The sequence below is a fragment of the Nomascus leucogenys genome, chromosome 7b (genome assembly GCF_006542625.1).
Source record: "Nomascus leucogenys isolate Asia chromosome 7b, Asia_NLE_v1, whole genome shotgun sequence".
NCBI lineage: Eukaryota > Metazoa > Chordata > Mammalia > Primates > Hylobatidae > Nomascus > Nomascus leucogenys.
The window spans coordinates 56,788,684-56,815,817 of record NC_044387.1 but is presented as its reverse complement, the minus strand read 5'-3'; the positions used below and the strand labels follow the sequence as shown (position 1 = coordinate 56,815,817).

Here is a 27,134-nt window from a genome sequence, read left to right as displayed (position 1 = left end):
AGCCCTCCCCCAGCTTTTTTTTTTTTCTTTCCTTTTCTTTGAGACACGGTCTTACTCTCTTGCCCAGACTGGAGTGCAGCAGCATGATCACAGCCCACTGTAGCCTTGCAGTCTTGACCTCTGGGGCTCAAACAATCCTTCCGCCTCAGCCTCCCTAGTAGCTGGGACCACAGGCATGCACCACCACATGCAACTAATTTTTAAATTTTTTTGTAGAGATGGGGTTTCACCATATTAGCCAGGCTGGTCTCAAACTCCTAGGCTCAAATGATCAGCTTGCCTCAGCCTCCCAAAGTGCTGGGATTACAGGCGTGAGCCGTTGTGCCTGACCCCCATTTTCTAAAGACAGAAGTGGTGAAAGTAATACCTTCTAGCTCGTGATGAAGCAGAAGTAATTCATATAAAGTCTTGGCACAGGACTGGGACTCGGAAAATGCCAGCAGTTCCTAACAGCTTGGTACTCAAGAGTGTCTGGGCTCATGGCACTTCCAGCCACTTTTCCTTTCTCTTTCATTTTGGGTCCTTTATTTCCCTTTCAGCCCCTAACTCATGTTCTTTTAAGAGTCAGTTTCAAAACTGCAGATTTCACTGCTCAGGCGTCCCTTCCCTTCTGAGTGAGGTTGGGGAGGAGCAGTGTTTGGGAAGGAAGAAGAGTGATAATCTGTTTCTAATCAGAACATCCCCCCTTGTTCCCTGTCAGTCTAAATAGTGCCTTACCTCTCCCTCACCTTGTTCTCTGTTCCCTGTCACTCTAAACAGTGCCTTACCTCTCCCTCACCTTGTTCCCTGTTCCCTGTCAGTCTAAACAGTGCCTTACCTCTCCCTCACCTTGTTCCCTGTTCCCTGTCAGTCTAAACAGTGCCTTACCTCTCCCTCACCTTGTTCCCTGTTCCCTGTCAGTCTAAACAGTGCCTTACCTCTCCCTCACCTTGTTCTCAGACAGCCAGTTCCAGCCCCTAGAAGCAGTCCCAGCATCCTTTCACCTCATCTGACGCCTCCACTGCCCTGGTTCATTGTGTTGTCTCATAATAACCAGTTCCAGCTCTGAGTGGCTGCTGGGAAGTGGAGCTGGTGGCCACATGCTGGCATCTTCTAGGACTTGCTCTCCCTAGAGGGCTTGTGTGAGACCTCAGCTCTTCCCACCTGCCCAGCCCACTCTAGCACGTTGCCGGGGTGGGAACTCTCACATGGCCAGCATTGATTTTCTCTTCTCCAGTGGTTCCCAAAGAACCCATTTCTTTTTCTTTTTTCTTTTTTTTTTTTTTTTTTGAGATGGAGTCTCACTCTGTCGCCCAGGCTGGAGTGTAGTAGCACGATCTCGGCTCACTGCAACCTCCACCTCCCGGCCAAAGGACCCCATTCTTGAAGGGCTTTGTTGTGTCTCCAGGCTGAGCTCCTCTGTCAGCATTCTGGGAAGGTGCTCCTTCAGTGACTCACATCCAGTTAACTCTATGGCCTGTAGATGTGAGAGGCAAGGCTCTCCGGCCAGGATGCAGAGTGCTGGCATGGGCAGCAAGAGACCTGAGGCCAGGAGTTCCACCAGCCTGGCCAACATAGCAAAACCTAAACCTCAACCTGAACCCGGGCGTGGTGGTGCATGCCTGTAATCCCAGCTACTTAGGAGGCTGAGATACGAAAATCCTTTGAACCCGGGAAGCAGGGGTTGCAGCGAGCTGAGATTGCGCCACTGCACTCCAGCCTGGGCGACACAGAGACTCCGTCTCAAAAAATAAAAAAAGGAACAATCCTAAAAAGTGAGGGTGCCCAAAGCTATGTCCCCGAAGTGCCACTGTCAGTGAGGGCCTTTCCAAGTTTGCATTCACTCATTTGCAAGCACAAAAAGACATTTTTACAAAAATAGTATCGCACCTTGTATGTTGTTCTGCCATATGCCTTTCTCAACGACATTCTGTGTCATGTAACTCTGCCTCTTCTTTTTCCCTTGTGTGAATGAACCATAATTTATTTTATCAGCCTAGAAGGTGTGTTATTAACTACTCCATTCTCCTATTTCTCTAGGGGTCCCAGCAGGATGAAGCCGTTTAAATACAACCATCCTCAGGGATTCTTCAGCCATCGCTGACCTCCCACCCAGCCTGTTGTTTCCCCCAAGGCCTCACCCTGAGCACTGGGCTTCTGCTTTCTGCTCTGGCCCACATGTGACTCTTGATATTCTCCAAAGACACCAGCCGATTAAAAAGCATCACCTGAGTGGCCTTTGTCTGTGGTTCCTGGCAGTGGCTTTGCAGTCTGGAAGGGCAGGTGGGGGAGCTGTGACACGGTGTGAAAAAGCATTTGTAGAGAGACTTTTTCTCAGCAGCCAAGAAAAGCAGAGTGGAAAAAGATTCCAATTCTGCAGAGAGATGCTCACCTCTTATCTGTGCACACCCTATTTCTGCTTTCAGGGGTGAGGTCCTCATGATCTTGGTATTTATTATCCCAGGTTCCTGCTATTAAGAGGTGGTAGGAGAAGCCAAAGGCAGCAGAGCACAAAAAGCAAAAGCTCTTCCCTCCCCACCCGCTCTTCCCATTAGTCCTGTCAGGGTTGCCGATGGACAAATTGTCTCTGATCGTTGGATGTTTTAAATGTCTGACAGTGCAGTGTAAACAGAAGACAAACTCAGTTGATTCTTGAACAACTCAGGGGTTAGGGGCACCAACACCCCCTGCCCTGCACAGTTGAAAAATCCATGTATAACTTTCGACTCCCTAAAAACTTAACTAATAGCCTACTGTTGACCAGTAGCATGCTATTAGTAGTTACTTACTGCTAACATAGTCAGTACATATTTTCAGTACATATTTTGTATCTTATACACTGTATTCTTACAATACAGTAAACTAGAGAAAAGAAAATGTTATAAGGAAAGTCACAAGGGGGCCTGGGTGCAGTGGCTCATGTCTGTAATCCCAGCACTTTGGGAGGCCAAGGCGGGTGGATCACTTGAGGTCAGGAGACCAGCCTGGCCAACATGGTGAAACCCTGTCTCTACTAAAAACATGGAAATTAGCCAAGCGTGGTGGTGCATACCTGTAAGTCCCAGCTACTCAAGAGGCTGAGGCAGAATTATTTGAACCCGTGAGGCAGAGGTTGCAGTAAGCCAAGATCACGCTCCTGCGCTCCAGCTTGGGCGAGAGTGAGACTCCATCTCAAAAGTAAATAAGAAAGCCATAAGGAAGAAAATATATATCTACTATTAAATAGAAGTAGATTACCATAAAGGTCTTCACATACTGTCTCAGGTTTGAATAGTCTAAGGAAGAGGAGGGGTTGGTCTTGGTGTCTCAAGGATGGCAGAGGCAGAAAAGGTAGAGGAGGTGGAAGGGGAGGGAGGCACCACTGTTATTTTTATTGAACAAATCTGTGCAGGGGCTCATGACTGTAATCCTAGTACTTTGGGAGGCTAAGGCGGGAGGATCCCTTGAGGCCAGGAGTTCAGGTCCAGCCTGGGCAACGTAATGAGAGACCCCGTATCTACAAAAAATTTAAAAATTAGCCAGGTGTGGTGGTATGCACCAATAGTCCCAGTTACTCAGAAGGCTGAGGTGGGCAGATGACTCAAGTCCAGGAGTTCGAGGTTGCAGTGAGCTATTCATTGTGCCTGTACTGTACTCCAGCCTGGGAAACAATGCAAGACCCTATCTCTAAAAAATTTTTTTAAAAATCTGCATATAATAGACCCACAGAGTCCAAACTGTTGTTCAGAGATCAACTGTACTTCACAGAGAGTAATTCTAAGTCTTACAGGATTTCATGGAGATGGCGAGAGTGGTGTTGGAGAATCAATCACATACAGAGACACAGGACAGTGAGCCAATGGTAGAGTGAGACCAGGTAACATTTGAGGAGAATTTTTTTTTTTAATTGAGACAGGGTCTTGCTCTGTTGTCCAGGCTGGAGTGCAGTGGCGTGAACACAGCTTACTGCAGCCTCAACCTCTCCTGGGTTCAAGTGATCCTCCTGTCTCAGCCTCCCAAGTAGCTGGGACCACAGGCGTGTGCCACCATTTCTGGCTAATTTTTAAATTTTTTGTAGAGGCGGGATCCCACTATTTTTCCCAGGCTGGTCTCAAACTCCTGGGCTCAAATGATCCTCCCACCTTGGCCTCCCAAAGTGCTAGGATTATGGGCCACCACACCCAGCCTGAGTAGAGTCTTTAAGGTAATGACAAAAGTGCCTCAAAATATAATGGTTTGATTCTCAAAGGATTAAGAGAAGTCTTGGGAAGATAGGTAACAACCTTTAAAATGTTCATAAAATTGCCTCCTTTGTAATACTCCTGCAAGTCAAAGTAAAGGATGGCATAGACTATTCTTGGACAGTTTTGTCAAAAAGTGTATCTTGACCCCACCATCAGTACTCCATTCTTTAATTCATTTTAAAAAATAAGATGGGCTGGGTGCAGTGGCTCACGCCTTTAATATCAGCACTTTGGGAGGCCGGTGGGTGGATCACCTGAGATAGGAGTTCAAGACCAGCCTGGCCAACATGGTGAAACCCCATCTCTACTAAAAATAAAAAAATTAGCTAGGCATGGTGGTGCATGCCTGTAATGCCAGCTACTTGGGAGGCTGAGGCAGGAGAATTGCTTGAATCCCCGAGATGGAGGTTGCACTGAGCCGAGATTGTGCCACTGCACTCCAGCCTGGACAACAAAGCAAGACTCCGTCTTGGAAAAAAAAAAAAAAAAAGATGTAGAAGTATAAAAATATTTGAGGATTATTACATACTTGCAGATACAAAGTTTGCTAACTCCAAGAGGAAACACATTTTATTTTTTGTGACTGTCCTGATGAAACTTTATTCCCCCACAACATGCTGTTAAGCTTGGTCCCCATCATAAGCATGTTCCCCCTAAGTGGACTTTTACTGATTTCCCTTGGATAATGCAGACCTCCAGTATAAAAGCTATTCCTCCAGGTCTCTCTGCCGATCACTGAGTATCCCAGGGATAAGGATTTTCAGAGGAAGAGCTAAGTAATAAATTCCTACCCCTAGCAGGGCCGTTCATTTTACGGATGAAAACCTGATCCTTGCTGGGTGTGGTGGCTCATGCCTATAATCCAAGCCATTCAGAAGGCTGAGGCAGGAGGATTGCTTGAGCCCAGGAGTTCAAGACCAGCCTAGGCAATACAGTGAGTCCCCATTCGGAAAAAGAAAAGAAACCTGAGCCTAGCAAGGAGAAGAGAGTGGTACCTTCGGTGGCTGTTAAATCACCACCGCTACCGTCAGTCCACATCAGTCCTTTGAATTCCAAAGGCAGGTGCTCTCTAGCTCAGAGGTCCTCGAACTTCAGCCTGTGTGGGAGTCACCCATCCTGGCACCTGATTAGAAACACAGACACCCAAGTCTCATTCCAAATACTCTGACTCAATTGACCTGAGATGCACCAAGGAAGTGTGTTTATTTTTATTTTTATTTTTTGAGCCTTGCTCTGTCACCCAGGCTAGAGTGCAATGGCGCGATCTCAGCTCACTGCAACCTCCACCTCCTGGGTTCAAGTGATTTTCCTGCCTCAGCCTCCCAAGAGCTGGGATTACAAGTGTGCGGCTAATTTTGTATTTTTGGTAGAGACAGGGTTTCACTGTGTTGGCCAGGCTGGTCTCAAACTCCTGACCTCAGGTGATCCACCCACCTTGGCCTCCCAAAGTGCTGGGATTACAGCTGCATGCCACCACGCCCAGCCAGGAAGTGTATTTTTAACAAGAATCCCCGGGTATAGGCTGCCCTGGTCTCTATGGAAGGCACTGTACTCCCTTCCCTTCCCTCTCCTCCCCCTCCCCCTCCCCCTCCCCTCCCCTCCCGTCCCCTTCCCTTCCTTTCTTCATTTTTCTTGATGACTCTACAGGGCCAAATTCTCTGGGCAGCTCTCTTTCTTCTCCTGTCTTCTGCACTTGGGTAGCAGCATGAGCGTCTGAGTGCTTTTTTTTTGGGGGGGGACGGAGTCTCGCTCTGTTGCTCAGGCTGGAGTGCAGTGGCATGATCTCGGCTCACTGCAACCTCCGCCTCCTGGGTTCACGCAATTCTCCTGCCTCAGCCTTCTGAGTAGCTGGGATTACAGGCGCCCACCACCATGCCCGGCTAATTTTCTATATTTTTAGTAGAGACGGCGTTTCACTGTGTTAGCCAGGATGGTCTCGATCTCCTGACCTCGTGATCTGCCCGCTTCAGCCTCCCAAAGTGCTGGGATTACAGGTGTGAGCCACCGCGCCCGGCGAAGTGCTTCTTTCTCTCCACATAGCAAGATCTCCTTGTCTTTTCCCTGACCTACTTGCCTGGGACTTTGTCCCAGGCAGCATCCCCCTGGTCTGTCCACCTTCAGGCCTTGTGTCTTACCGCCTGTGCTGAATAAGATTGAAATAGAGCCTAAAAATAGTTTAATGGCCCTTGCATTGCAGCCTGCACTTCTCTGTTCTTGGCTGGAAGGCAGCCAAACTGACTCAGCACAAAAGCTGATCTCCAGAAGCCGGGACAAGATTTCAAGGAGGGCTTGTGAGGGCTGGGAAGAGGCTTTGCTTCTTAGACAGGAGATATCAGAGCCTGTCACCCTCCAGAAGAGATTTTCCCTTTCCAGAGAAGCAGACTGAACAAAAGAATCCCTTGGCCTTAAGGAGGATTTTAAAACAAGCGAGAAGCCCAGGTCAATCGCTCCCCTGTGAGCTACTTAGCCATTCATGCCAAGGGTGGGCAGATTAGGGGGAAAGGGACTGGCTTGGGAGGACCTAGAAGCTTCCTCCTCAGCTGGAATTGTCCACGGACTTTTGGCAGATTATACTCTGGAGCATATCGCAGACTGCAGCCCATCTGTCGCTCTCTTGTACCTGGGACTCAGCCTGTGTTCCTTGCCTTTTTTTTTCCTTTACAATTTTTTTAAAACATTGTTTTTTTCTTTTGCAGAGACAAGGTCTTGCTATGTTGCCCAGGCTAGTCTTGAACTCCTGCAATCTTCCCACCTCGGCCTCCCAAAGTGCTAGGATTACAGGCATGAACCCACCATGTCAGGCCTGTTCCTTGCCTTTGTAAAGCTGCCATCCACATTCCTGATTTATTGGTATCTTCTAGTCTCTCCCTTATTTTCTTGCCAGCTTACCCCTTACTATTTTCTCTGCAAATAACTCCACAGACCCTTTTCATAAACTTAAGGGTGTTCTTGCTGATCACTCCGCAAAGCTAAGCAAAACCCTATCCCTAGGAAGGAGCAGGGCTGCCAGACTTCCAAAGGAACTTCGTCCCTGTCGGTGTAGCCAACTCTGTCCTTTCTATGGCGTTCAGCAGTGTCTCTGATGAGAATAGGCATTAAGCATCTATTTTGGGTCAGGCCCTGTGCTAATCACAGTTTTACATTCACTGTCCTATTTAAATGAAACTTAGTGTATAAGTCTTTTGCCTCCTTGGTTAAATTTATCCCTAGGTATTTTATTATTTTTGATACTATTATAAATAGAATTGTTTTCTTAATTTCTTTTTCTGGTTGTTCATTTTTGGTGAGTAGACATACAATTGTTCTTTGTGTATTGACTTTGTCCCCTGCTGCTTTACTGAATTCATTTATTAACTCTAGTAATTAAAAAAAACTTTTCTGCCAGTCTGGGCAATATAGTGAAGCCCTGTCTATACAAAAATAAGGTTTAAAAATTAGCCAGGTGTGGTGGCGCATAATTGTAGTCCCAGCTACTCAGGAGGCAAAGGCAGGAGGATCACATGAGCCCAGAAGTTGGAGGCTACAGTGAGCTATGATCACACAGGTGCACTCCAGTCTTGGGGACAAAGCGAGACCTTGGTCTCTAAATAAATAAATAAATAAATAAATGGGTTTACTGTGGATTATTTAGGATTTTCTATATATGTGGTAATGTCATCTGCAAATAGAGATAGTTCTATTTCTTCCTTTCCAATTTGGATGCCTTTTCTTTTTCTTGCCTAATTTCTCTGGCTAGGACTGCCAGTACTGTGTTGAATACAACTGTGAAAGTGGGCATCTCTGTCTTGCTCCTGATCTTAGGGGAAAAGCTTTCAGCCTTTCACCATTGGTTTTGTGTTTTTTGTTTTAGATACAGGGTTTTGCTCTGTGACCCAGGCTGGAGTGCAGTGGTGCAGTCAGAGCTCACTGCAGCCTTGAACTCCAGGGCTCAAGCAATTCTCCCACTTCAGCCTCCCATGTACCTGGAAATACAGGTGTGAGCCATCATGCCCAGCTCCCCTTCATTCTTTAAGGTAAGGTAGTGTATTACATTAATTGATTTTCTTTCCTTTTTTTTTTTTTTGAGACGGAGTCTCGCTCTTTCACCCAGGCTGGACTGCAGTGGCGCTATCTCTGCTCACCGCACGCTCCGCCTCCCGGGTTCACTCCATTCTCTTGCCTCAGCCTCCCAAGTAGCTGGGACTACAGGTGCCCCCCACCACACCTGGCTAATTTTTTGTATTTTCAATAGAGATGGGGTTTCACCGTGTCAGCCAGGATGGTCTCGATCTCCTGACCTCGTGATCCGCCTGCCTCGGCCTCCCAAAGTGCTGGGATTACAGGCGTGAGCCACTGCGCCCAGCCGATTTTCTTCTCTTTTCTTTCTTTTTTTTTTTTTTGAGATGGAGTCTCACTGTCGCCCAAGCTGGAGTGCAGTGGTGGAGTCTTGGCTCACTGCAACCTCGGCCTCCCAGGTTCAAGCGATTCTCCTGCTTCAGCCTCCCGAGTAACTGGGACTAGAAGTACTTGCCGCACCATGCCTGGCTAATTTTTGCTTGCCATTTATTTATTTATTTATTTTTATTATTTTTTTTTTGAGACGGAGTCTCCCACTGTCACCAGGCTGGATTGTGCAGTAGCACAATCTCGGCTCACTGCAACCTCCGTCTCCCAGGTTCAAGCGATTCTCCTGCCTCAGCCCCCCGAGTAGCTGGGATTACAGGCGCATGCCACCACGCCCAGCTAATTTTTGTATTTTTAGTAGAGATGGGGTTTCCCCATGTTGGCCAGGATGGTCTTGACCTCGTGATCTGCCCGCCTTGGCCTCCCAAAGTGCTGGGATTACAGGCATGAGCCACTGCGCCCAGACTGTATTTTTTTTTTTTTTTTTTTTTTTTTTTGAGACAGAGTTTCGCTCTTGTTGTCCAGGCTGGAGTGTAATGGTGTGACCTCAGCTCACTGCAACCTCCGCCTCCTGGGTTCAAGCGATTCTTCTGCCTCAGCCTCCCAAGTAGTTGGGATTACAGGCACGTGCCACCATGCCTGGCTAATTTTTGTATTTTTAGTAGAGACAGGGTTTCACCATGTTGGCCAGACTGGTCTTGATCTCCTGACCTTGTGATCCACCTGCCTTGGCCTCCCAAAGTGCTGGGATTACAGGCGTGAGCCACTACCCCCAGTCTGATCTTTTAAATATGGTGTTGGATCAGATTTGCCTAGTACTTTGTTGGCGATTTTTGCATCTGTATTTATAAGAGATATTGGTTTATAGTTTTCTTGTGGTGTCTTTTTCTGGCTCTGGTATTCGGGTAACACACAAGCCTCATAGAATGAGTTAAGGAAGTGTTTCCTCCTATTGTTTGGAAGACTTTGAGGACTGGTATAAATTTTCCTCTAAACGTTTGGTAGATTTCACCAGTGAAGCCATCTGGACCTGAACTTTTCTTTGTGGGTAGTTTTAAAATTAGTACCTTAATCTCTTTATTTATGATAGATTTATTCAGATTTTCTCATTTTTCTTTTACTTATTTCTTTATTTTTGAGATGGAGTCTTGCTCTGTCACACAGGCTGGAAGGCAGTGGTGTGTTCTTGGCTCACTGAAACCTCCGCCTCCCAGGTTCAAGCAATTCTCCTGCCTCAGCTTCCTGAGTAGCTGGGATTACAGATGTGTGCCACCATGCCTGGGTAATTTTTGTATTTTTTTAGTAGAGACAGGTTTTCACTATGTTAGCCACGCTGGTCTCGAACTCTTGACTTCAGGTGATCCACCTGCCTCGGCCTCCCAAAGTTCTGGGATTACAGGAGTGAGCCACCCCACCTGGCCGGATTTTCTCATTTTTCTTGAGTCAGTTTCAGTAGTTTTTATATTTCTAGGAATTTATGCATTTAATCTAAATTATTGAATCAGTAGACATACAGTTGTTCACAGTATTGCCTTATAATTCATTTTATTTCTGTAAGGTTGGCATTAATGCCTTCTCTTTTATTCTTGATTTTAGTAATTTGAGTCTTTCTTCTTTTATCTTAGTCAGTCTAGCTAAAGGTTTGTCAATTCAATTTTGTTGGTCTTTTTAAGACCTTTTTTTTTTTTTTTTTTGAGACAGAGTTTCACTGTTGTCGTCCAGGCTGGAGTGCAATCTTGGCTGAGTGCAATCTTGGCTCACTGCAACCTCCGCCTCCCGGGTTCAAACAATTCTCCTGCCTCAGCCTCCCAAGTAGCTGGGATTACAGGCACTTGCCACCATGCGTGGCTAATTTTTGTATTTTTAGTAGAGATGGAGTTTCACCATGTTGGCCAGGCTGGTCTCAAACTCCTGACCTCAGGTGATCCACCCTCCTCAGCCTCCCAAAGTGTGGGATTATAGGTGTGAGCCACTGTGCCTGGCCAAGACCTAACTTTTAATTTCATTGATTTTCTATGTCATTTTTATATTCTCTATTTCATTAATTTCCACTCTAATCCTTCTTTGGGTTTACTTTGCTCTTCTTTTTTCAATGTCTTAAGGTAGAAATTTAGGTTATTGATTTGAGATCATTCTTCTTTTCCTTTATTTATTTAATAGAGACAGGGTCTTGCTCTATCACCCGGGCTGGAGTGCAGTGGTGTGATCGTAGCTCACTGCAGTCTTGAACTCCTGGGCTCTGGCAACCCTCCTGCCTCGGCCTCCCAAGTAGCTGGGACTACAGGCACACGCCACTGTGCCTGGTTAATTTTTTAATTTTTATTTTGTAGTGACGGGGGTCTCACTATGTCCCCCAAGCTGGTCTAGAACTCCTGGACTCAAGTGATCCTCCAGCCTCGGCCTCCCAAAGTGCTGGGATTACAGGCGTGAGCCACTGTGCCTGGCCTCATTCTTCTTTTTAAAGGTAGACATTTACAACTTTAAATTTCCCTCTAAGCATTGTTTTAGTTGCATACCATAAGTTTTCATGTGTTATATCTTCATTTTCATTCATCTAAAAATATTCTGATTTCCCCTCTGATTTCATCTTTGACCCATTGGTTATTTAGGAGTGTTCGGTTTTCACATATTTGTGACTTCCCCAGATTAGTTATTAACTTTAGTTTTACTCTAGCGTGATCAGAGAATGTGTTTTGTACGATTTCAATTCTTTTGAATTTATGGAAGCTATTTTTTTTTAATTGAGGCTTTTTTTTTTTAAAGATGGAGTCTTGCTCTGTTGCTCAGGCTGGAGTGCAGTGGCGCCATCTCGGCTCACTGCAACCTCCACCGCCTGACTTCAAGTGATTCTCCTGCCACAACCTCCTGAGTAGCTGGGACCTGGTACTGGTGTGCATTACCACATCTGGCTAATTTATAAATTTTTTGGTAGAGACAGGGTTTCACCGTGTTTGCCAGGCTGGTCTTGAACTCCTGACCTCAAGTGATCCACCTGCCTCGGCCTCCCAAGTGCTGGGATTATAGGCATGACCCACTGTGCCCAGCCCTAATTGAGGCTTTTTTATTTTTTTATTTTTATTTATTTTTAATTCATTTATTATTATTACTTTTTGAGACAGAGTCTCACTCTGTTGTCGAGGCTGGAGTGCAGTGGCATGATCTCCACTCATTGCAACTTCTGCCTCCCGGGTTCAAGTGATTCTCCTGCCTCAGCCTCCCAAGTAACTGGGATTACAGGTGTGTGCCACCATGCCTGGCTAATTTTTGTATTTTTGGTAGAGACAGGGTTTCTCCGTGTTTGCCAGGCTGGTCTTGAACTCCTGACCTCAGGTGATCCACCTGCCTCAGCCTCCCAAAGTGCTGGGATTACAGGCGTGAATATATATATATATATGATGGAATACTACTCAACCATAGAAAGGAATGTATTAACAGCATTTGCAGTGACCTGGACGAGATTGGAGACTATTATTCTAAGGGAAGTAACTCAGGAATGGAAAACTAAACATTGTATGTTCTCACTGATATGTGGGAGATAAGCTATGAGGACGCAAAGGCGTACGAATGATACAATGGACTTTGGGGACTTGGAAGGAAGAGTGGGAGGGGGGCGAGGGATAAAAGACTCCAAATATGGTGCAGTGTACACTGCTTGGGTGATGGGTGCACCAAAATCTCACAAATCACCACTAAAAAATGTACTTATGTAACCAAACACCACCTGTTCCCCAATAACTTATGGAAAAATAAAATAAAGTAATAAAAATTAAAAACAAACTAGTTTTATTTTTTGCTTTAACATGTTTACTAATATAGATGTAATTTATTTAGCCAGTCTCCTATTAGTGTATATTCAGTATATTTTCTGTTGTTCCAAATTATAACCAAAACTGAGGTACATAGATTTCATATTTGAATATTTCTGTATATACCTAAGTATTATTTAGGATACATTCTTCAAAGTGGCATACCTTGGTTAAAGACTATCTAAGCTTGAGGCCAGGCACGGTGGCTCACGCCTGTAATCCCAGCACTTTGGGAGGCTGAGGTGGGTGGATCACGAGGTCAGGAGTTCAAGACCAGCCTGGCCAAGATGGTGAAACCCCGTCTCTACTAAAAATACAAAAATTAGCTGGTTGGGAACCATTTTATTTGATTAATTTTTAATTTATCTCTTAGAGACAGGGTTTTACTCTGTCACCCAGGCTGGAGTACAGTGGTAGCAATCATAGCTCACTGTAACCTTGAACTCCTGGGCTCAAGCAATTCTCCTGCCTCAGCCTCCCCAGTAGCTACAACTACAGGCATGCACCACCATGCCCAGTAGTTTGTTTGTTTGTTTAATTTTTGGTAGACAGGGGCTTTGTTGCCCAGGCTGGATTCAATCTCCTGGCCTCACACAGTCCTCCTGCCTCAGCTTCCCAAAGTGCTGGGACTACAGGCACTTGGCCATTGGAGCCATTTTAGAGGAAGCCTATCACAGAAGCCAATATTGAGGGAAACAGACCTGAGAGCCAAGAAGTGACTGAGTCCAGTGACTTCACTTCAGCCTTTGAATATTGCCATTAGGTTTTGTCACATGCAATATTCTGAAATGTGCTAGAATGGCTGCCCAAACAGAGGGAACAATTCATCCCCATTTGCCCAGGACTTTCCTGGTTTTAACACTAAAAGTCCTATATCTTGGGAAACTCCTATATCCCAGGTGAATTGGGACAGTTGATACCTGACATAGCAGTCATTTGATGACCAAAATTAAACCAATGCAGCTTGCTCAGGATTCTATGGCATGGTACTACAGAAAACATGGACTCTGGAGTTAAGTTTTGGGTTCAAATTCTGGCACTATCATTTACTAGCTGTGTGGCTCTGGGCAACTCACCTCACCTGTTTTCTCACCATTAAAATAGGCATCAGAATCTCTACATTGAAAAATGCCCATGTGGATTGGAGAGAATTTATGTAAAAACATGGTTATCTCTGCCGGACGTGGTGGTTCACACCTGTAATCCCAGCACTTTGGGAGGTTGAGGCAGGTGGATCACCTGAGGTCAGGAGTTTAAGACCAGCCTGGCCAACATGGCGAAACCCCATCTCTACTAGAAATACAAAAATTAGCCAGGCGTGGTAGCATGCGCCTGTAGTCCCAGCTACGCGGGAGGTTGAGGCAGGAGAATTGCTTGAACCCAGGAGGCGGAGGTTGCAGTGAGCCGAGATCACTCCACTGCACTCCAGCCTGGGTGACAGAGCAAGAGTCCGTCTCAAAAACAAAAACAAAAACAAAACATGGTTATCTCAACAAATGGTACTTGTCATCATTGTATTTTGAGGTTCTCAACCAACTGTAACTTTTTTCAGACAAGACACATGGGTATTTCCTGGGTATTAGATCCCAGTTTGATATTCAGATGCTGTACTATGTGCCTGGGCCTGTGGAGGTCTGTCTGATTTCCCTAGGGCAGAGCTGCTCAAAAAATTAGTGCTTAGGTTTTCATAGAGTCCTTGGGCATGTTTGATAATGAAGAGCCAATCAATCAAAGCCATTTCTTTCTCTCTCTCTCTCTGTTTTTTTTGGAGGAAAGGTCTCACCCTTTCACCCAGACTGGAGTGCAGTGTGTGATCATAGCTCACTACAGCCTTGAACTCCTGGGTTAAAACAATCCTCCCACCTCAGCCCCCCAGTAGCTGGGACCACAGGTGTGTGCCCCATGCCCAGCTAATTTTATTTTCTTTTTCTTTTTTTTCTCTATCACCCAGGCTAGAGTGCAGTGGCACAATCTCGGCTCACCACAACCTCTGCCTCCCAGGTTCAAGCGATTCTCGTGTCTCAGCCTCCTGAGTAGCTGGGATTACAGGCGCCTGCCACCATGCCCAGTTAGTTTGTTTTTTTGTTTTTTGAGATGGAGTCTTTCTCTACCACCAAGGCTGGAGTGCAGTGACACAGTCTTGGCTCACTGCAATCTCTGCCCTTCTGGGTTCAAGCGATTCTCCTGCCTCAGCCTCCCAAGTAGCTGGGATTACAGACGTGCACCACCACACCCAGCTAAGTTTTGTTTTTTTAGTAGAGATGGGGTTTCACTATGTTGGCCAGGCTGGTCTTGAACTCCTGACCTCAAGTGATCTGCCTGCCTCGGCCTCCCAAAGTGCTGGGATTACAGGCGTAAGCCACCACGCCCAGCCAATTTTTGTATTTTCAGTAAAGACGGGGTTTCACCATGTTGGCCAGGCTTGTCTCGAACTCCTAACCTCAAGTGATCTGCCCGCCTTGGCCTCCCAAAGTGCTGGGATTACAGACATAAGCCACCATGCCCGGCCCCAGCTAATTAAAAAAAAAAAACCAAGTTTTTTTTAAGAGATGGGGTCTATGTTGCCCAGGCTGATCTCAAACTCCTGGGCTCAAGTGATCCTCCCACTTTGGCCTCCCAAAGTGTTGGGCTCATTGGCATGAGCCATCATGTCCTGCTGGAGTGTTTTTTGTTGTTTTTTGTTCTGAGACGGAGTCTTGCTCTGTCGCCAGGCTGGATCTCGGCTCACTGCAAGCTCCACCTCCCAGGTTTAAGCGATTCTCCTGCCTCAGCCTCCTGAGTAGCTGTGGGACTACAGGTGCATGCCACCATGTCTGACTAATTTTTGTGTTTTTAGTAGAGATGGGGTTTCACCATGTTGGCCAGGCTGGTCTTGAACTCCTGACCTTGTGATCTGCCCGCCGTGGCCTCCCAAAGCTGGGATTACCGGTGTGAGCTACCACACCTGGGCAAGCGTGCATTTTTTTTTTTTTTTTTGAGATGGTCTTGCTGTGTCGCCCAGGCTGGAGTGCAGTGGCGCAATCTGCACTCACTGCAAGCTCCGCCTCCTGAGTAGCTGGGACTACAGGTGCCTGCCACCATGCCCGGCTAATTTTTTATATTTTTAGTAGAGATAGGGTTTTACCATGTTAGCCAGGATGGTCTCGATCTCCTGACCTCGTGATCCACCCGCCTCGGCCTCCCAAAGTGCTGGGATTACAGGCGTGAGCCACCGCGCCCGGCCAAGCGTGCATTTTTATAATACTCCCAGGTGATGCTGCTTCATGAAGGCAGTCCACAGTCCACACTGAGAAACCACATTACCAGTCCACCTGTACAGATCATAAAAATAAAGCCCCTAGCACACCGCCTGGCACATGGTTTGTGCCCAGGAAACAGCACTAGAGAGACCATGCAAGTCGCTCTAGACCCACGAGGGAACTGATGCTTGCTCAGTCCCATGCAGTCTTGGGTGTCACATCCAGACCTCCCCCGCCCTGACCGCAGCCTTCCCAGGGAAAGAGAATAAATAACAGCAGCAACATTTTCATTTTATAAGCACTTGGTTTTATTGCACAGAAGCAATTGAAAGTGAACTCCAGTGGAAAGTGCGCCCTGGCATAATTTAGTGGCCAGTGCCCGGCCCCTCCTGGACCGCTCTTCCAGAATAGAGAGCTCTGGGGCTCTGGGCAAGGGCTTGACCACTCCTTTGGAAAACAGAAGGCATTTGGGAATAGGTTAAGACATCTCAAGCATAATGTGTTTCTAACTGCTCATTCATTATTGCGGTCATCTGTCAGTTGCACATAGAGGCAATAAATGCACTTATTTGGAAAGGAGGGGGGCAGTTTTTATAGTCAAGTGTTTACGTGTGGCATTCGGCATGTATCACATTCAGCTACATAAGCTATCATAACATAATTGTCCATCGCCTGGGGAGGGCATGGGGGCAGGGGCCTGAGAGTGCCCTCTTTTGCTAACATATTGCTAACAGAAATTCCTGTTTGAAGAAGGAGGCCCCGTCATCTAAGCAGTTTCTTCTTACATAAAGAGAGAAAAAGTGAAAATTGTGTTACTCCGATCCTTGAGCTCCGGGACTCTTCTGAGTTTCTTTGGCTGTTCCGGATGTTCCTTTCTCCCTGCCTTACTTCCCCTTGGCGGCCTTGTCTTCTGTGGCCTTCTCTGGAGGCCTGCTGTCTTTTTGGTCTGTGCTGGAGGATTTTTCAGCCTTTTCTGCCTTAGGCCTGCTAGGCTCTTTTGAGAGGGTCTTGTCATCCTCCTTGGCTTTGGCCTCTGTCTTGGGTTTCTCCTCAGGCTTCTTGGCCTTCTCCTCCTTGGTGTCTTTTTTCTCTGGTGCTGCCTCCTTCTTCTCTGCTGGTTTGCTGGGTTCCTTCTTGGCCACCTCTGTCTTCTCTTTGGGTTTAGCGTCTTCCTTCACCTCCACCTTGGCAGGAACCTCCTTCTCTGGGGTGGGGACTTTTTTCTTATCTTCAGCCTCTTCCTTCTTGGCTTCAGCTTTGGATTCTTTGGGCTTTTCGACAGCAGGTTCCTTCTTCTCCTCCACCTTGGGCTTTGGAACCTCCTTCTTGGGTGCCTCCTCTTTCTTGCTGTCCTTCTTCTCCTCCATTTTTGGCGTGGTGGGGGCTTTCTCTTCCTCTGCCTTCTTTGGGGGCTCTTTGACTTTCACCTCCTGGGGCTTCTCCTCCTCCTTCACTGGGGACTTCACCTCTTCCTTCTTTGGGATCTCCTTCTCAGGGGCCTTGGCATCCTCCTTCAGGGGAGATTTCACCTTCTTTGGGGACTTGACCTCCTCCTTGACAGGGCTTCTGGCCTTTTCGGGGGATTTGTCTGCAGGGGACCTTGCTTCTTCCTTCACTGGAGTCTTGGCTTCTGGAGACTTCACAACAAGAGTCTTGGCCTTCTCTGGGGACTTTGCTTCTTCCTTCACTGGGGACTTGGCCTTCTCAGGGGACTTTGCTTCTTCCTTCACTGGGGACTTGGCCTTCTCGGGGGACTTTGCTTCTTCCTTCACTGGGGACTTGGCCTTCTCAGGGGTCTTTGCTTCTTCCTTCACTGGGGACTTGGCCTTCTCGGGGGACTTTGCTTCTTCCTTCACTGGGGACTTGGCCTTCTCGGGGGTCTTTGCTTCTTCCTTCACTGGGGACTTGGCCTTCTCGGGGGTCTTTGCTTCTTCCTTCACTGGGGACTTGGCCTTCTCGGGGGACTTTGCTTCTTCCTTCACTGGGGACTTGGCCTTCTCGGGGGTCTTTGCTTCTTCCTTCACTGGGGACTTGGCCTTCTCAGGGGACTTGGCTTCTTCCTTCTCTGGGGACTTGGACTTCTCAGGGGACTTTGCTTCCTCCTTCGTTGGAGACTTGGCCTTCTCGGGGGACTTGACCTCAGCTGGAGATTTTGCTTCTTCCTTCACTGGGGACTTGGCCTTCTCTGGAGACTTGGCCTCAGCCGGTGACTTTGCCTCTTCCTTTGCTGGGGACTTGGCCTTCTCGGGGGACTTGACCTCAGCTGGAGATTTTGCTTCTTCCTTCTCTGGGGACTTGGCCTCAGCCGGTGACTTTGCCTCTTCCTTTACTGGTGACTTGGCTTCCTTCTCTGGAGATGCAGCCTCTTCTGCTGGGGGAGATTTTGCTGCTTCTTCTCCCCCTTCTGCCTCCTCCTCTTCACCCCCTTCTTCCTCCTTGCCCTCCTCCTCTTTGACCTCTTTCTCCTCTTCTTCAGTCACTTCTTCAGTCACTTGGGTCTCCTCTGTCTGTTCCTCCACAATCACAGTTTCTTTCTCAGACTTCTCCACCACTTTGATCTTCTCTTCGCTTTTGACCTTTATGTGAGTGGACACAGAGGGAATTTTGGGGAGTCCTTCTGGAAGCGAGAAAGGAATTGGGCCAAAGCCAATCCGACACTCTTCACCTTCCAGGAGTTTTCTGCACGATGGATAATGGAACACATTAGTATAAACTCAGAGCAATTCACTATTTGGGTTCTTCCTAGACTATCCTGAAGGTCACTGACATCAAATGATACGGGTTTTGGTGGAACAGGAATGTGAATGGTGGGCATTATGAGACTGGAGAAAGTCACTTGGCAAATCATTCCAGTGACCACCCAGAATGTGTACCCTGGCGGGACTGGTCTTTTGTTGTTATTGTTGTTGTTTTTGAGAGGGTCTCGCTCTGTTGCCCAGGCTGGAGCAACTGATCTTCTTCAACACAGCTAAGCCTGAAACTTTTGAAATAAAACAACTTTTGCCCCATAAAAAATGACCCTCAAGAGAAAGCTCCTAAATAAATTTAATAAAAGTTAAATTTATTGTCCCTCAAACTAAAATATTATTCAAGAGAACCCTGGGAGCCTGAGCAAACAATTCCACTTTTTTTTCCTTTTTTTTGAGACGGAGTCTCGCTCTGTCACCTAAGCTGGAGTCCAGTGGTGCAATCTCAGTTCACTGCAACCTCTGCCTCCCAGATTCAAGCAATTCCCCCGGCTTCAAGCAATTCTCCCGGCTTCAAGCAATTCTCCTGTCTCAGCCTCCTGAGTAGCTGGGAGTACAGGCGCACACCACCATGCCCACTTAATTTTTGTATTCTTAGTAGAGACGGGGGTTTCACCATATTGGTCAGGCTGGTCTCGAACTCCTGACCTCAGGCGATCCACCCGCCTCGGCCTCCCAAAGTGCTGTGATTACAGGTGTGAGCCTCCGCGCCCGACCACAATTCTACTTTTATAAATTTGGGTTTAAGAGGTCTTAGAATGCTCCCATTTGAATCGCGAGTGTCTCTCATCACCCTATATTACCATCTTTTGAGTTTCAGGAATAAGGTAGAGGCCGCAGTTTCCCCTCTTGGCTTTGCTCCTCACTAGATGGGTGACCTTGGCCAAGACACACAAACTCTTTGAGCCTCAATTTCCTCACTGGAAAAAGAGGGTCAATAGAGTCCCTACGTCAGAGGGTTGTTTCAATGAGACAATGAATGGAAAAGACTTGGCAGAGTGCTTGTCTCAGAGTAAGTGTGGGGGTTACCCCTCAGACTAGTACTTCCCAAATTTAGCAGCACACAGATGACCGGGGATCTTATCAAAATGCAGATTCTGATTCAGCAGGTCTGGGGGGTGGTTAAAGTCTGTCTTTTGTTGTTGTTGTTTTTGAGACAGTGTCTCACTCTGTGATGACAGGCTGGAGTGCAGTAGCACGATCATAGCTCACTGAAGCCTCCAACTCCCAGGCTCAGGTGATCCTCCCACATCAGCCTCCCGAATAGCTGAGACTAAAGGCATGTGCCACCATGCCCAGCTATCTTTTTTTTTTGTTTGTATTTTTTGTATTTTTTGCCATGCTGCCCACCTTGGTCTCTGAACTGAAACAATCTGTCTGCCTTGGTCTCCCAAAGTACTGGGATTACAGGCATGAGCCACTACACCCAAACGAGAGACTATCTTTCTGATAACCTCTTGAATGATGCCAATTCCGCTGGTTCATGTGCCATGCTTTGAGTAGCAAGATTATAGACGAGAGCCAAGAGGTAGGAAACCACGGGTCACCAGTCAGAACTGGGACAAGTCCTCGGGGAATCAGTCCTGCTCCCTAGCCCTGCTCCCCCAGGTCTTATTCCTGAGACTGGCTTCCCCAAGGCTGCCATTGACTAAGGGTTCCCTCTGTGGCGGCCCAGTGGTACCTGTGCTTCCTGGATTAGCTTGGGAATGGGATTAGCTCATCTTCCTGACAATTCTATAACATGGGTGCCCTTATTATCATCTCCACTTTATTTTCCCAAGAAATGAATGCTTGCAGAGCTAAGAAACTCTAAAGGACAGAGTTTTAAAGGTCCCTGACAACTCAAGCACCTCTTTTCCCTCCAAAGCAGGCCTCTGGCTGGCTGGATTTGGGGAGGGGATAAGGAACTTCCACCCTCTAAATCATTTCAGAATGAAAGTAAGTCACTCTCAAGACTCACTGGCTGGGCGCAGTGGCTCACGCCTGCAATCCCAGCACTTTGGGAGGCCGAGGTAGGCGGAACACCTGAGGTCAGGAGTTTGAGACCAGCCTGCCTGGTCAACATAGTGAGACCCGGTCTCTACTAAAAATACAAAAAATAGCCAGGTGTGGTGGCATGTGCCTGTAATCCCAGCTACTCGGGAGGCTGAGGCAGGAGAATCACTTGAACCCAGGACACAGAGGTTGCAGTGAGCCGAGATAACGCTGCTGCACCACTCCAGCCTCGGCAACAGAGTGAGATTCCATCTGAAAAAAAAAAAGGTCTCATGTTTCTCACAAAGTAAAAGAGTGGCTGCCAGGGGCTGAAGGAAGGAGAGAATTAGAATGACGGTTTCTTGGGTATGGAGTTTCAGTTTGGGATGATGAAAACAGTTCTGGAGACAGACAGTGGTTACGGCTGCACAGTAATGTGAAAGTACTTAATATCACTGAACTGTCTGCTTAACATTGTTGAATGGGGCTGGTCATGGTGGCTCTCGCCTGTAATCCCAGGACTTTGGGAGGCTGAGGTGGGCAGAGGGCTTGAGTTCAGGAGTTTGAGACCAGCCTGGCCAACATGGTGAAATCCCGTTTCTACTAAAAAAAATATAAAAATTAGCCAGGCGTGGTGGCGGGCACCTGTAATCCCAGCTACTCAGGAGGCTGAGGCATGGGAATCGCTTGAACCCAGGAGGGAGAGGTTGCAGTGGGCAGAGATCGCACCACTGTACTTCAGCCTGGGCAACACAGTAAGTCTGTCTCAAAAAAATAAATAGAAAATAAAATAAAACAAATTGATTCAATGGTAAATTATATGGTCTATTTTGCCGCAATTTAAACAGAATTTTGTCCCTAAGACAGGTACGCTGCCTAAACAGGGTCTTGAAACCCAAGGCTTAGCATCTCGTAGGAACACAAGGTTTCTCCACCATGTGACAGCCCCTGTGCGTCTCACCTGTAAGCGGCTATCTCTATATCCAGAGCCATCTTGACATTGAGCAGGTCCTGGTATTCTCGCAGCTGGGCGGCCATCTCCCACTTGGTGTTCCTCAGCTCGGCGTCCAGCTGCTGAATGGCTTCCTGGGAAGGAGAGGTGACACACATCACATGCCAGCCAGTGTCTGGCCCTCAGTACCAGAGAAGCTATGGCAGGCTGTGTGACCCCAAAGCAGGCCCATCCAGCCAGGCTCACTGGGGCCAACCCCAACCCTGCCAGAGCTGTAGGGTCCTCATTAGTGGACATGGAACAATCTGGAGCAAAAATCCTGCTGTATAATAACCTCAGACTGGAGAAGGTCTGAAATGAAATTCATCAGATGTCAACAGTTGTTTCTCTGCTGGTTTAGCTGGTAGGATAATGGGATAACTTTTAGAGATCTTGAGCTTAGAAAGTGCTCAGTGAGGCCGGGAGTGGTGGCTCACACCTGTATTCCCAACACTTTGGGAAGCCGAGGAGGGTGGATCACTTGAGGTCAGGAGTTTGAGACTAGCCTGGCCAACATGGTGAAACTCTGTCTCTACTAAAAATATAAAAATTAGCCGGATGTGGTGGTGCACACCTGTAATCCCAGCTACTCGGGAGGCTGAGACAGAAGAATTGCTTGAACCCAGGAGGCGGAGGTTACAGTGAGCTGAGATCACACCACTGTACTCCAGCCTGGGAGACACAGCGAGACTCTGGTGGTTCATGCCTGTAATCCCAGCATTTGGAAGGCTGAGGCAGGAGGATCGCTTCAGCCCAGGAGTTTGAGACCAGCCTGGGCAACACAGTGAGATCTCATTTCTACAAAACAATTAAATAATTAGCTGGGCATAGTGATGTGCACCTGTAGACCCAGCTACTCAGGAGGCTGAGGGAGGAGGATTACTTGAGCCCGGGAGTATAAGGCTTCAGTGAGCTATGATCTCGCTGTCACTTTCCGGCTCCGGCAACAGCGTGAGACTGTGTCTCAAAAAAGAAAAAAAAAAGCCCAGTGGGAGCAGGGCCTTGCCTGCTTTTGCTCCTGTCTTTCTCCAGTGTGCCACAGTGTCCACCACATAGTCAGAGTTTGGTAGTCACTGATGACTGCCTCAGCCTTCTGAGTAGCTAGGACTGTAGGCACACGCCACCATACCCAGCTAATTTTTTTATTTTCTTTAAATTTTCCTGAGACAGAGTCTCGCTCTGTCGCTCTGTCGCCCAGGCTGGGTGCAGTGGCACAATCTCGGCTCACTGTAACCCCCATCTCCCAGGTTCAGTTGAAGCGATTCTCCTGTCTCAGCCTCCCAAGTAGCTGGGATTACAGGCACACACCACCATGCCCAGTTAATTTTTGTATCTTTTTAGTAGAGACAGGGTTTCACCATGTTGGCCAGGCTGGTCTCAAACTCTTGACCTCAAGTGATCCACCCGCCTTGGCCTCCTAAAGTGCTGGGATTACAGGCATGAGCCACTATGCCCAGCCGCCAGTTATCTTTAAAAGAAGGAATCTGCTAAGGCCTTCCCCCAGCCACCCAAAGACACTGGTTGCTGTTTACCGAATGTCCACTGCGACCAAGACCAACCTAGTGAGTGGCAGGGCTGGGATTCAAATCTAGAAAGATTCGAATGTTGAAGACCTTGCCAAGCTCATTCACAAGTTCACACTAATCTCATTTAAAGTCTATCTCTTTAGGCCAGGCACGGTGCCTCACACCTGTAATCCCAGCACTTTGGGAGGCTGAAGTGGGAGGATTGCCTGAACCCAGGAGTTTGAGACCAGCCTGGCCAACATGGTGAAACTCCGTCGATACTAAAAATACAAAAGTTAGCCAGGTATGGTGGCATGCGCCTGTAGTCCCCACTACTCAGGAGGCTGAGGCACGAGAACATCTTGAGCCCAGAAGGCAGAGGTTGCAGTGAGCTGAGATCATGCCACTGCACTCCAGCCTGGGCAACAGAGTGAGACTCCATCTCAAAATAAATAAATAAATAAATAAATAAATAAATAAATAAATAAATAAATGTCTATCTCTTTAATCTTTCCAGCTCTGCAAAGCAGGCTTTTTTTTTTTTTCATGGCTGGAAAGGAGCTCAGATTCAGAGAATTAGATAACTTTCCTAGGATCACACAGCTGGAAAGTGCTGGTATGTCTGACTCCAAGGGCCACAATCTTAACCACTACAACCCTAGTCAGTGAGGGACAGTAACTTGTCCAGGGCTACCCAATGAGGTAAGGCAGTCTGGCTGTCTGCCTTGCCCCTGCCCACCTGGTAGGAGGCAATGTCGGCCTGATGACGGTCCTCCAGCTCAGAGCGCTGCCTCTCCAGTGAGTCCTTGGTGCTTTTCAGTGCCTCCAGCTCTGTGGTCCTGGCCTGCAGCTGACGCCGGTACTCAGTTATCTCCTCCTGTGCTGAGCGCATGGCGTCTGTGTTCACCTTGGCTGCCTCCGACAGTCGGTCCAGCCTCACTGCAGGAGAAGGTAGCAGGGCACAGGGTTAGACACGCCTGGATTTGGGTTCTAATGCCCAGATTTTTTTCTTTTTTTTTTCCTTTGGGACGGAGTCTCGCTCTGTCGCCCAGGCTGGAGTGCAGTGGCGCACTCTCAGCTCACTGCAAGCCCCGCCTCCTGGGTTCAAGCGATTCTCCTGCCTCAGCCTCCCGAGTAGCGGGATTACAGGCACCTGCCACTACGCCCAGCTAATTTTTTGTATTTTTAGTAGAGATGGGGTTTTGCCACATTGGCCAGGCTGGTCTTGAACTCCTGACCTCGTGATTCGCCCACCTCGGCCTCCCAAAGAGCTGGGATTACAGGCATGAGCCACCACGCCCGGCCTAATGCCCAGATTTTGAAGGTGACACATGTGGATTGACCTACTGCGTGTGCCAGGCACCATCCTGGATGCTTGACTCACTCTGTCCTGTGAGATAAAGGCAAGTGACTACTCCCCAAGGCCACCCAGCTAGTGAGTGGCAGAGCTGGGACTCAAATCCCCAAAGATCAGGCTCTGTCTCCCCCAATGTGGGATCCAAAAACCCTGCAGGGCAGAGGAAACCCTGGTCCTAATTCCTGGTCCAGCTCCCTAGCAAGGGCCTGGCAGTGCTGGAGGTTCAGATGTGATACCTGGCCCATGAGGCTTAACACTGAGCTGGAGGCTGGAGGCTTGTGGCTGAACAAGTTAATGAGCTTGTGACCTTTAGGAGGCATGAGGGTACCATGAGCAATCGGGTCACCTTGTAGCCATGGTCCCTTCCTTACAGGTTTCTGCGCACAGTCCAAGGTCAGTGCAGAGCCCGTGGCCTGGGTGCCAACCCCCCTGTCCCTTTCTCCACCTAGCTGCGCATTGCCCCTGAGCATTGGTAGCCATACCCCGGCCCCTGCCAGCAACCAGCTCCTGGTTCCCAGGAAACCTTCCAGGGGCAGTGGAGGTCTGGAGACTGGTCTTTAGCTCATAAAAGTGAACATCCTGAATCCCCAGATAGTGGCACTCAGGGCACGAGTCTTGGTAGGGAGGAAGGAAGGAAGCCAGCTGAGTGGGCCAGTACAATCCTGGCCCTATGACTGGCAAACCCAAAAGAGGTTTGCGCAGGGAGGGGCCTTGCTGCGGAGATGGAGGAGGGGATGGTTTTGCTCTGCAGAGGAGTGGAAAAGGAACAGAAAAAGCTATGCATCAAATACCCAGCTTTCCCTGCTAGTGCTGGCAAAGACTTAGAAACCATCCAGGTGGTTGGGGATTCTCAAATATTGTCGATCACAGATGCTTTTGGAAAATCATTGAAGCCTCTGCCCTCTCTCCCGAAAACAACGCAAAGTTTTATAGACAGTTTCGTGAGAGATCATGGAACTCCCCGGATTAAGCAGCCCAGTTTATCTACCCTCCTCTTTCAACTCAAAAAGAAATGAAAACCAGAGAGGGCAAGTGTTGGTCAAGGTCACCCTGCAGCTACTGGGCACAGCCTCAGGGCAGCGCAATCTAGCTGACTCAGGGCTGCAAGGAGTTGCGGGAGGGGCAGACTTGGGAGGCTCCCAGCTTCCCTAAAGGAGAAAGGGGACATTAAAACATGAAAGGGCCCACCAGCCACCTCCGCCACAGGCAACAACTGATTGTAGTAATGGTTCCCCCTCTAGGAAGAAAGGATGCGAAAAGGCCCTGACCCACCCCACGTGGAAGATTAAGGTAGGGACGTTAAGCACTGAGCAAGTAGTGGGAAGGAGCCTGTTAGGGGTGAGAGAAATACGGTTCCTTGCAGGGTGCAGGAGAGGGGATGGCAGCATTGGCGGGGAAGCCTTGCTACTTAGAAGGGCTAAGAGTCTCCAGCGCTTGCAGACCAGAATCCTGCACCACTTTTTTCCTATAGATGAAACTTGTTTTGTTCTTGACGGGGGAGGGATCTGAGTGGGGTCGCCTAAGCTTGGGGTAGAGAGCAGCGGGGGGCCCAGAGTTGAAGTACAGCCGTAAAGAACCTGGAAAGGGGGAACCGAAGGACAACCCAGAGTTGGGGCGTCCCACAAGAGATCCAGAGTAAAACCGCGATTTAACTAGGGGCATGCACTTTGCAGAGGGAAGGTGAGCAGCGCGCCACTCTACGCGCAGTCCAGCAGCGCCCCCTCGGGTCACGCAGCCCAGAAGCTCGCTGCGGGGTCAGCAGGGGTGCCCCTCCCCCTACCCGCGCGCCTGTGTACCTCGGAACCACTCCTCGGACTGCAGCGTGCTCTGCACCGCGTGGCCTTCAAGCTGCGCGCGAATCTCGCGCAGCGCCGACGTCACGTCGCACTTCAGGGCGTCGCGCGTCTCGGCCTGCATCTGCGCCTGCGCAGCGCCGGAGCCCTGGATCTGGCCGAGCAGCTCGCCCACCTCCTCCTGGTGGTGGCGCCGCAGGTAGCCGCACTCCTCTTGCAGGGCCTGCGCCTTCTTCTGCAGTTCCACGCGCGCCGCCTCGGCCTCCTGCGCGAAGCGCGCGAGCGCGCGGGCCGCCGCCTCGGCCTCCTCTCGCTGCCGGGCCTCGTCGTCGAGGCGCTGGCGCACGTGCGCGATGTCCTCGAGCAGGTGCTCCTGCTCCAGGCGTAGCTGACCGCGCGCCGCGCCCAGGCGCAGGACCGCGCCGCGCATCTCGCGGACCTCGCGCTCGTACAGCTCGCCCATAGCAGAGCGGCCCGCCTGCTGCTGCCGCAGCGCCGCCGCCTCGCCTTCCAGGCTACGGTTGTGCGCCTCCAGCTGCCGCACCTTGTCGATGTACCCGGCGAAGCGGTCGTTCAGCACCTGCAGCTGCTCCTTCTCACTGCGCGACGCGGCCACCGCCACCACGCAGCCCTCCGGCCCGTTGTTCAGCGTGTCCAACGAGTCGGTGCTTGATGCACCGCGGAAGCGGCTGGGCGAGGCGGATACGGAGCTCACAGACGTCCGTGTCCACGAGTGGAAGCCGCTGGAGGAGCCGGCGGCGGAGCGCGTCCCGCCTGCGCCACCCTTTCGGGCCAGCGCGTAGTGGAGGCTGCCGCCGCCATGCAGCGGCGCGAACGGGGCGCCCAGCAGCGCATCCGCGCCGCCGAAGCTCATCATGGCCGGAGCAGGTGAGCGAGGCCGGGACGGGGCGGGAGGCACTGCGGCAGCACCGGGGCGCCGGGCCCTTTTATAGCCGCCGCGGCCGGGTCCAACCCCTTGGCAGTGAGGGAGTGGGGAGGAGGGCCCCGCCCTCTCCGCCTCCTCCCCTGCGGCCCCGGGCCGACCGGCTCCGCCGCAGTGAGAAGGGCGGGGCAGGGGACCGAGGAGGGAAGGGGAATCGACGCTGCGTCAGAGGAGACCCTCGAGGTTGGGGAAGC

General features: G+C 49.2%; 2 protein-coding genes and 1 long non-coding RNA gene across 5 annotated transcripts in view; 2 read left to right on the top strand and 1 right to left on the bottom strand.

Annotated features, from left to right (window-relative positions):
• THOC5 (THO complex 5) overlaps positions 1-2,370 on the top strand; it is a 48,255-nt gene extending 45,885 nt beyond the window's left edge. For all 3 annotated transcript variants that reach the window (XM_030816061.1, XM_030816062.1, XM_030816060.1), the window contains one exon: positions 2,020-2,370. In XM_030816061.1, the coding sequence (XP_030671921.1) occupies positions 2,020-2,083 (64 nt within the window). In that variant the 3' untranslated portion in view covers positions 2,084-2,370. The remainder of the gene's footprint in view (positions 1-2,019) is intronic.
• Positions 2,371-15,914: 13,544 nt separating this feature from the next.
• On the bottom strand, positions 15,915-26,942 carry NEFH (neurofilament heavy). The gene is made up of 4 exons (XM_003258049.4): positions 26,001-26,942; positions 23,587-23,786; positions 21,313-21,437; positions 15,915-18,309 (listed from the first exon to the last, which is right to left on the bottom strand). The coding sequence occupies exons 1-4, from the start codon at positions 26,872-26,874 to the stop codon at positions 16,515-16,517; spliced, it is 2,994 nt and encodes a 997-aa protein (XP_003258097.1). The 5' UTR covers positions 26,875-26,942; the 3' UTR covers positions 15,915-16,514.
• LOC115836002 overlaps positions 26,806-27,134 on the top strand; it is a 32,589-nt gene continuing 32,260 nt past the window's right edge. The window contains exon 1 of the long non-coding RNA XR_004030996.1: positions 26,806-26,885. This is a non-coding gene — a long non-coding RNA (uncharacterized LOC115836002). The remainder of the gene's footprint in view (positions 26,886-27,134) is intronic.

Bases quoted from the DNA above. Each gene is read 5' to 3' on its own strand.
- NEFH (XM_003258049.4), bottom strand. From the start codon at position 26,874: ATGATGAGCTTCGGCGGCGCGGATGCGCTGCTGGGCGCCCCGTTCGCG. The intron at 21,438-23,586 runs GTGGGCAGGGGC...TCTCCTTCCCAG, and splicing joins CCGACATTGCCTCCTACCAG to GAAGCCATTCAGCAGCTGGA. The intron at 18,310-21,312 runs GTGAGACGCACA...TCCATCGTGCAG, and splicing joins ATAGAGATAGCCGCTTACAG to AAAACTCCTGGAAGGTGAAG.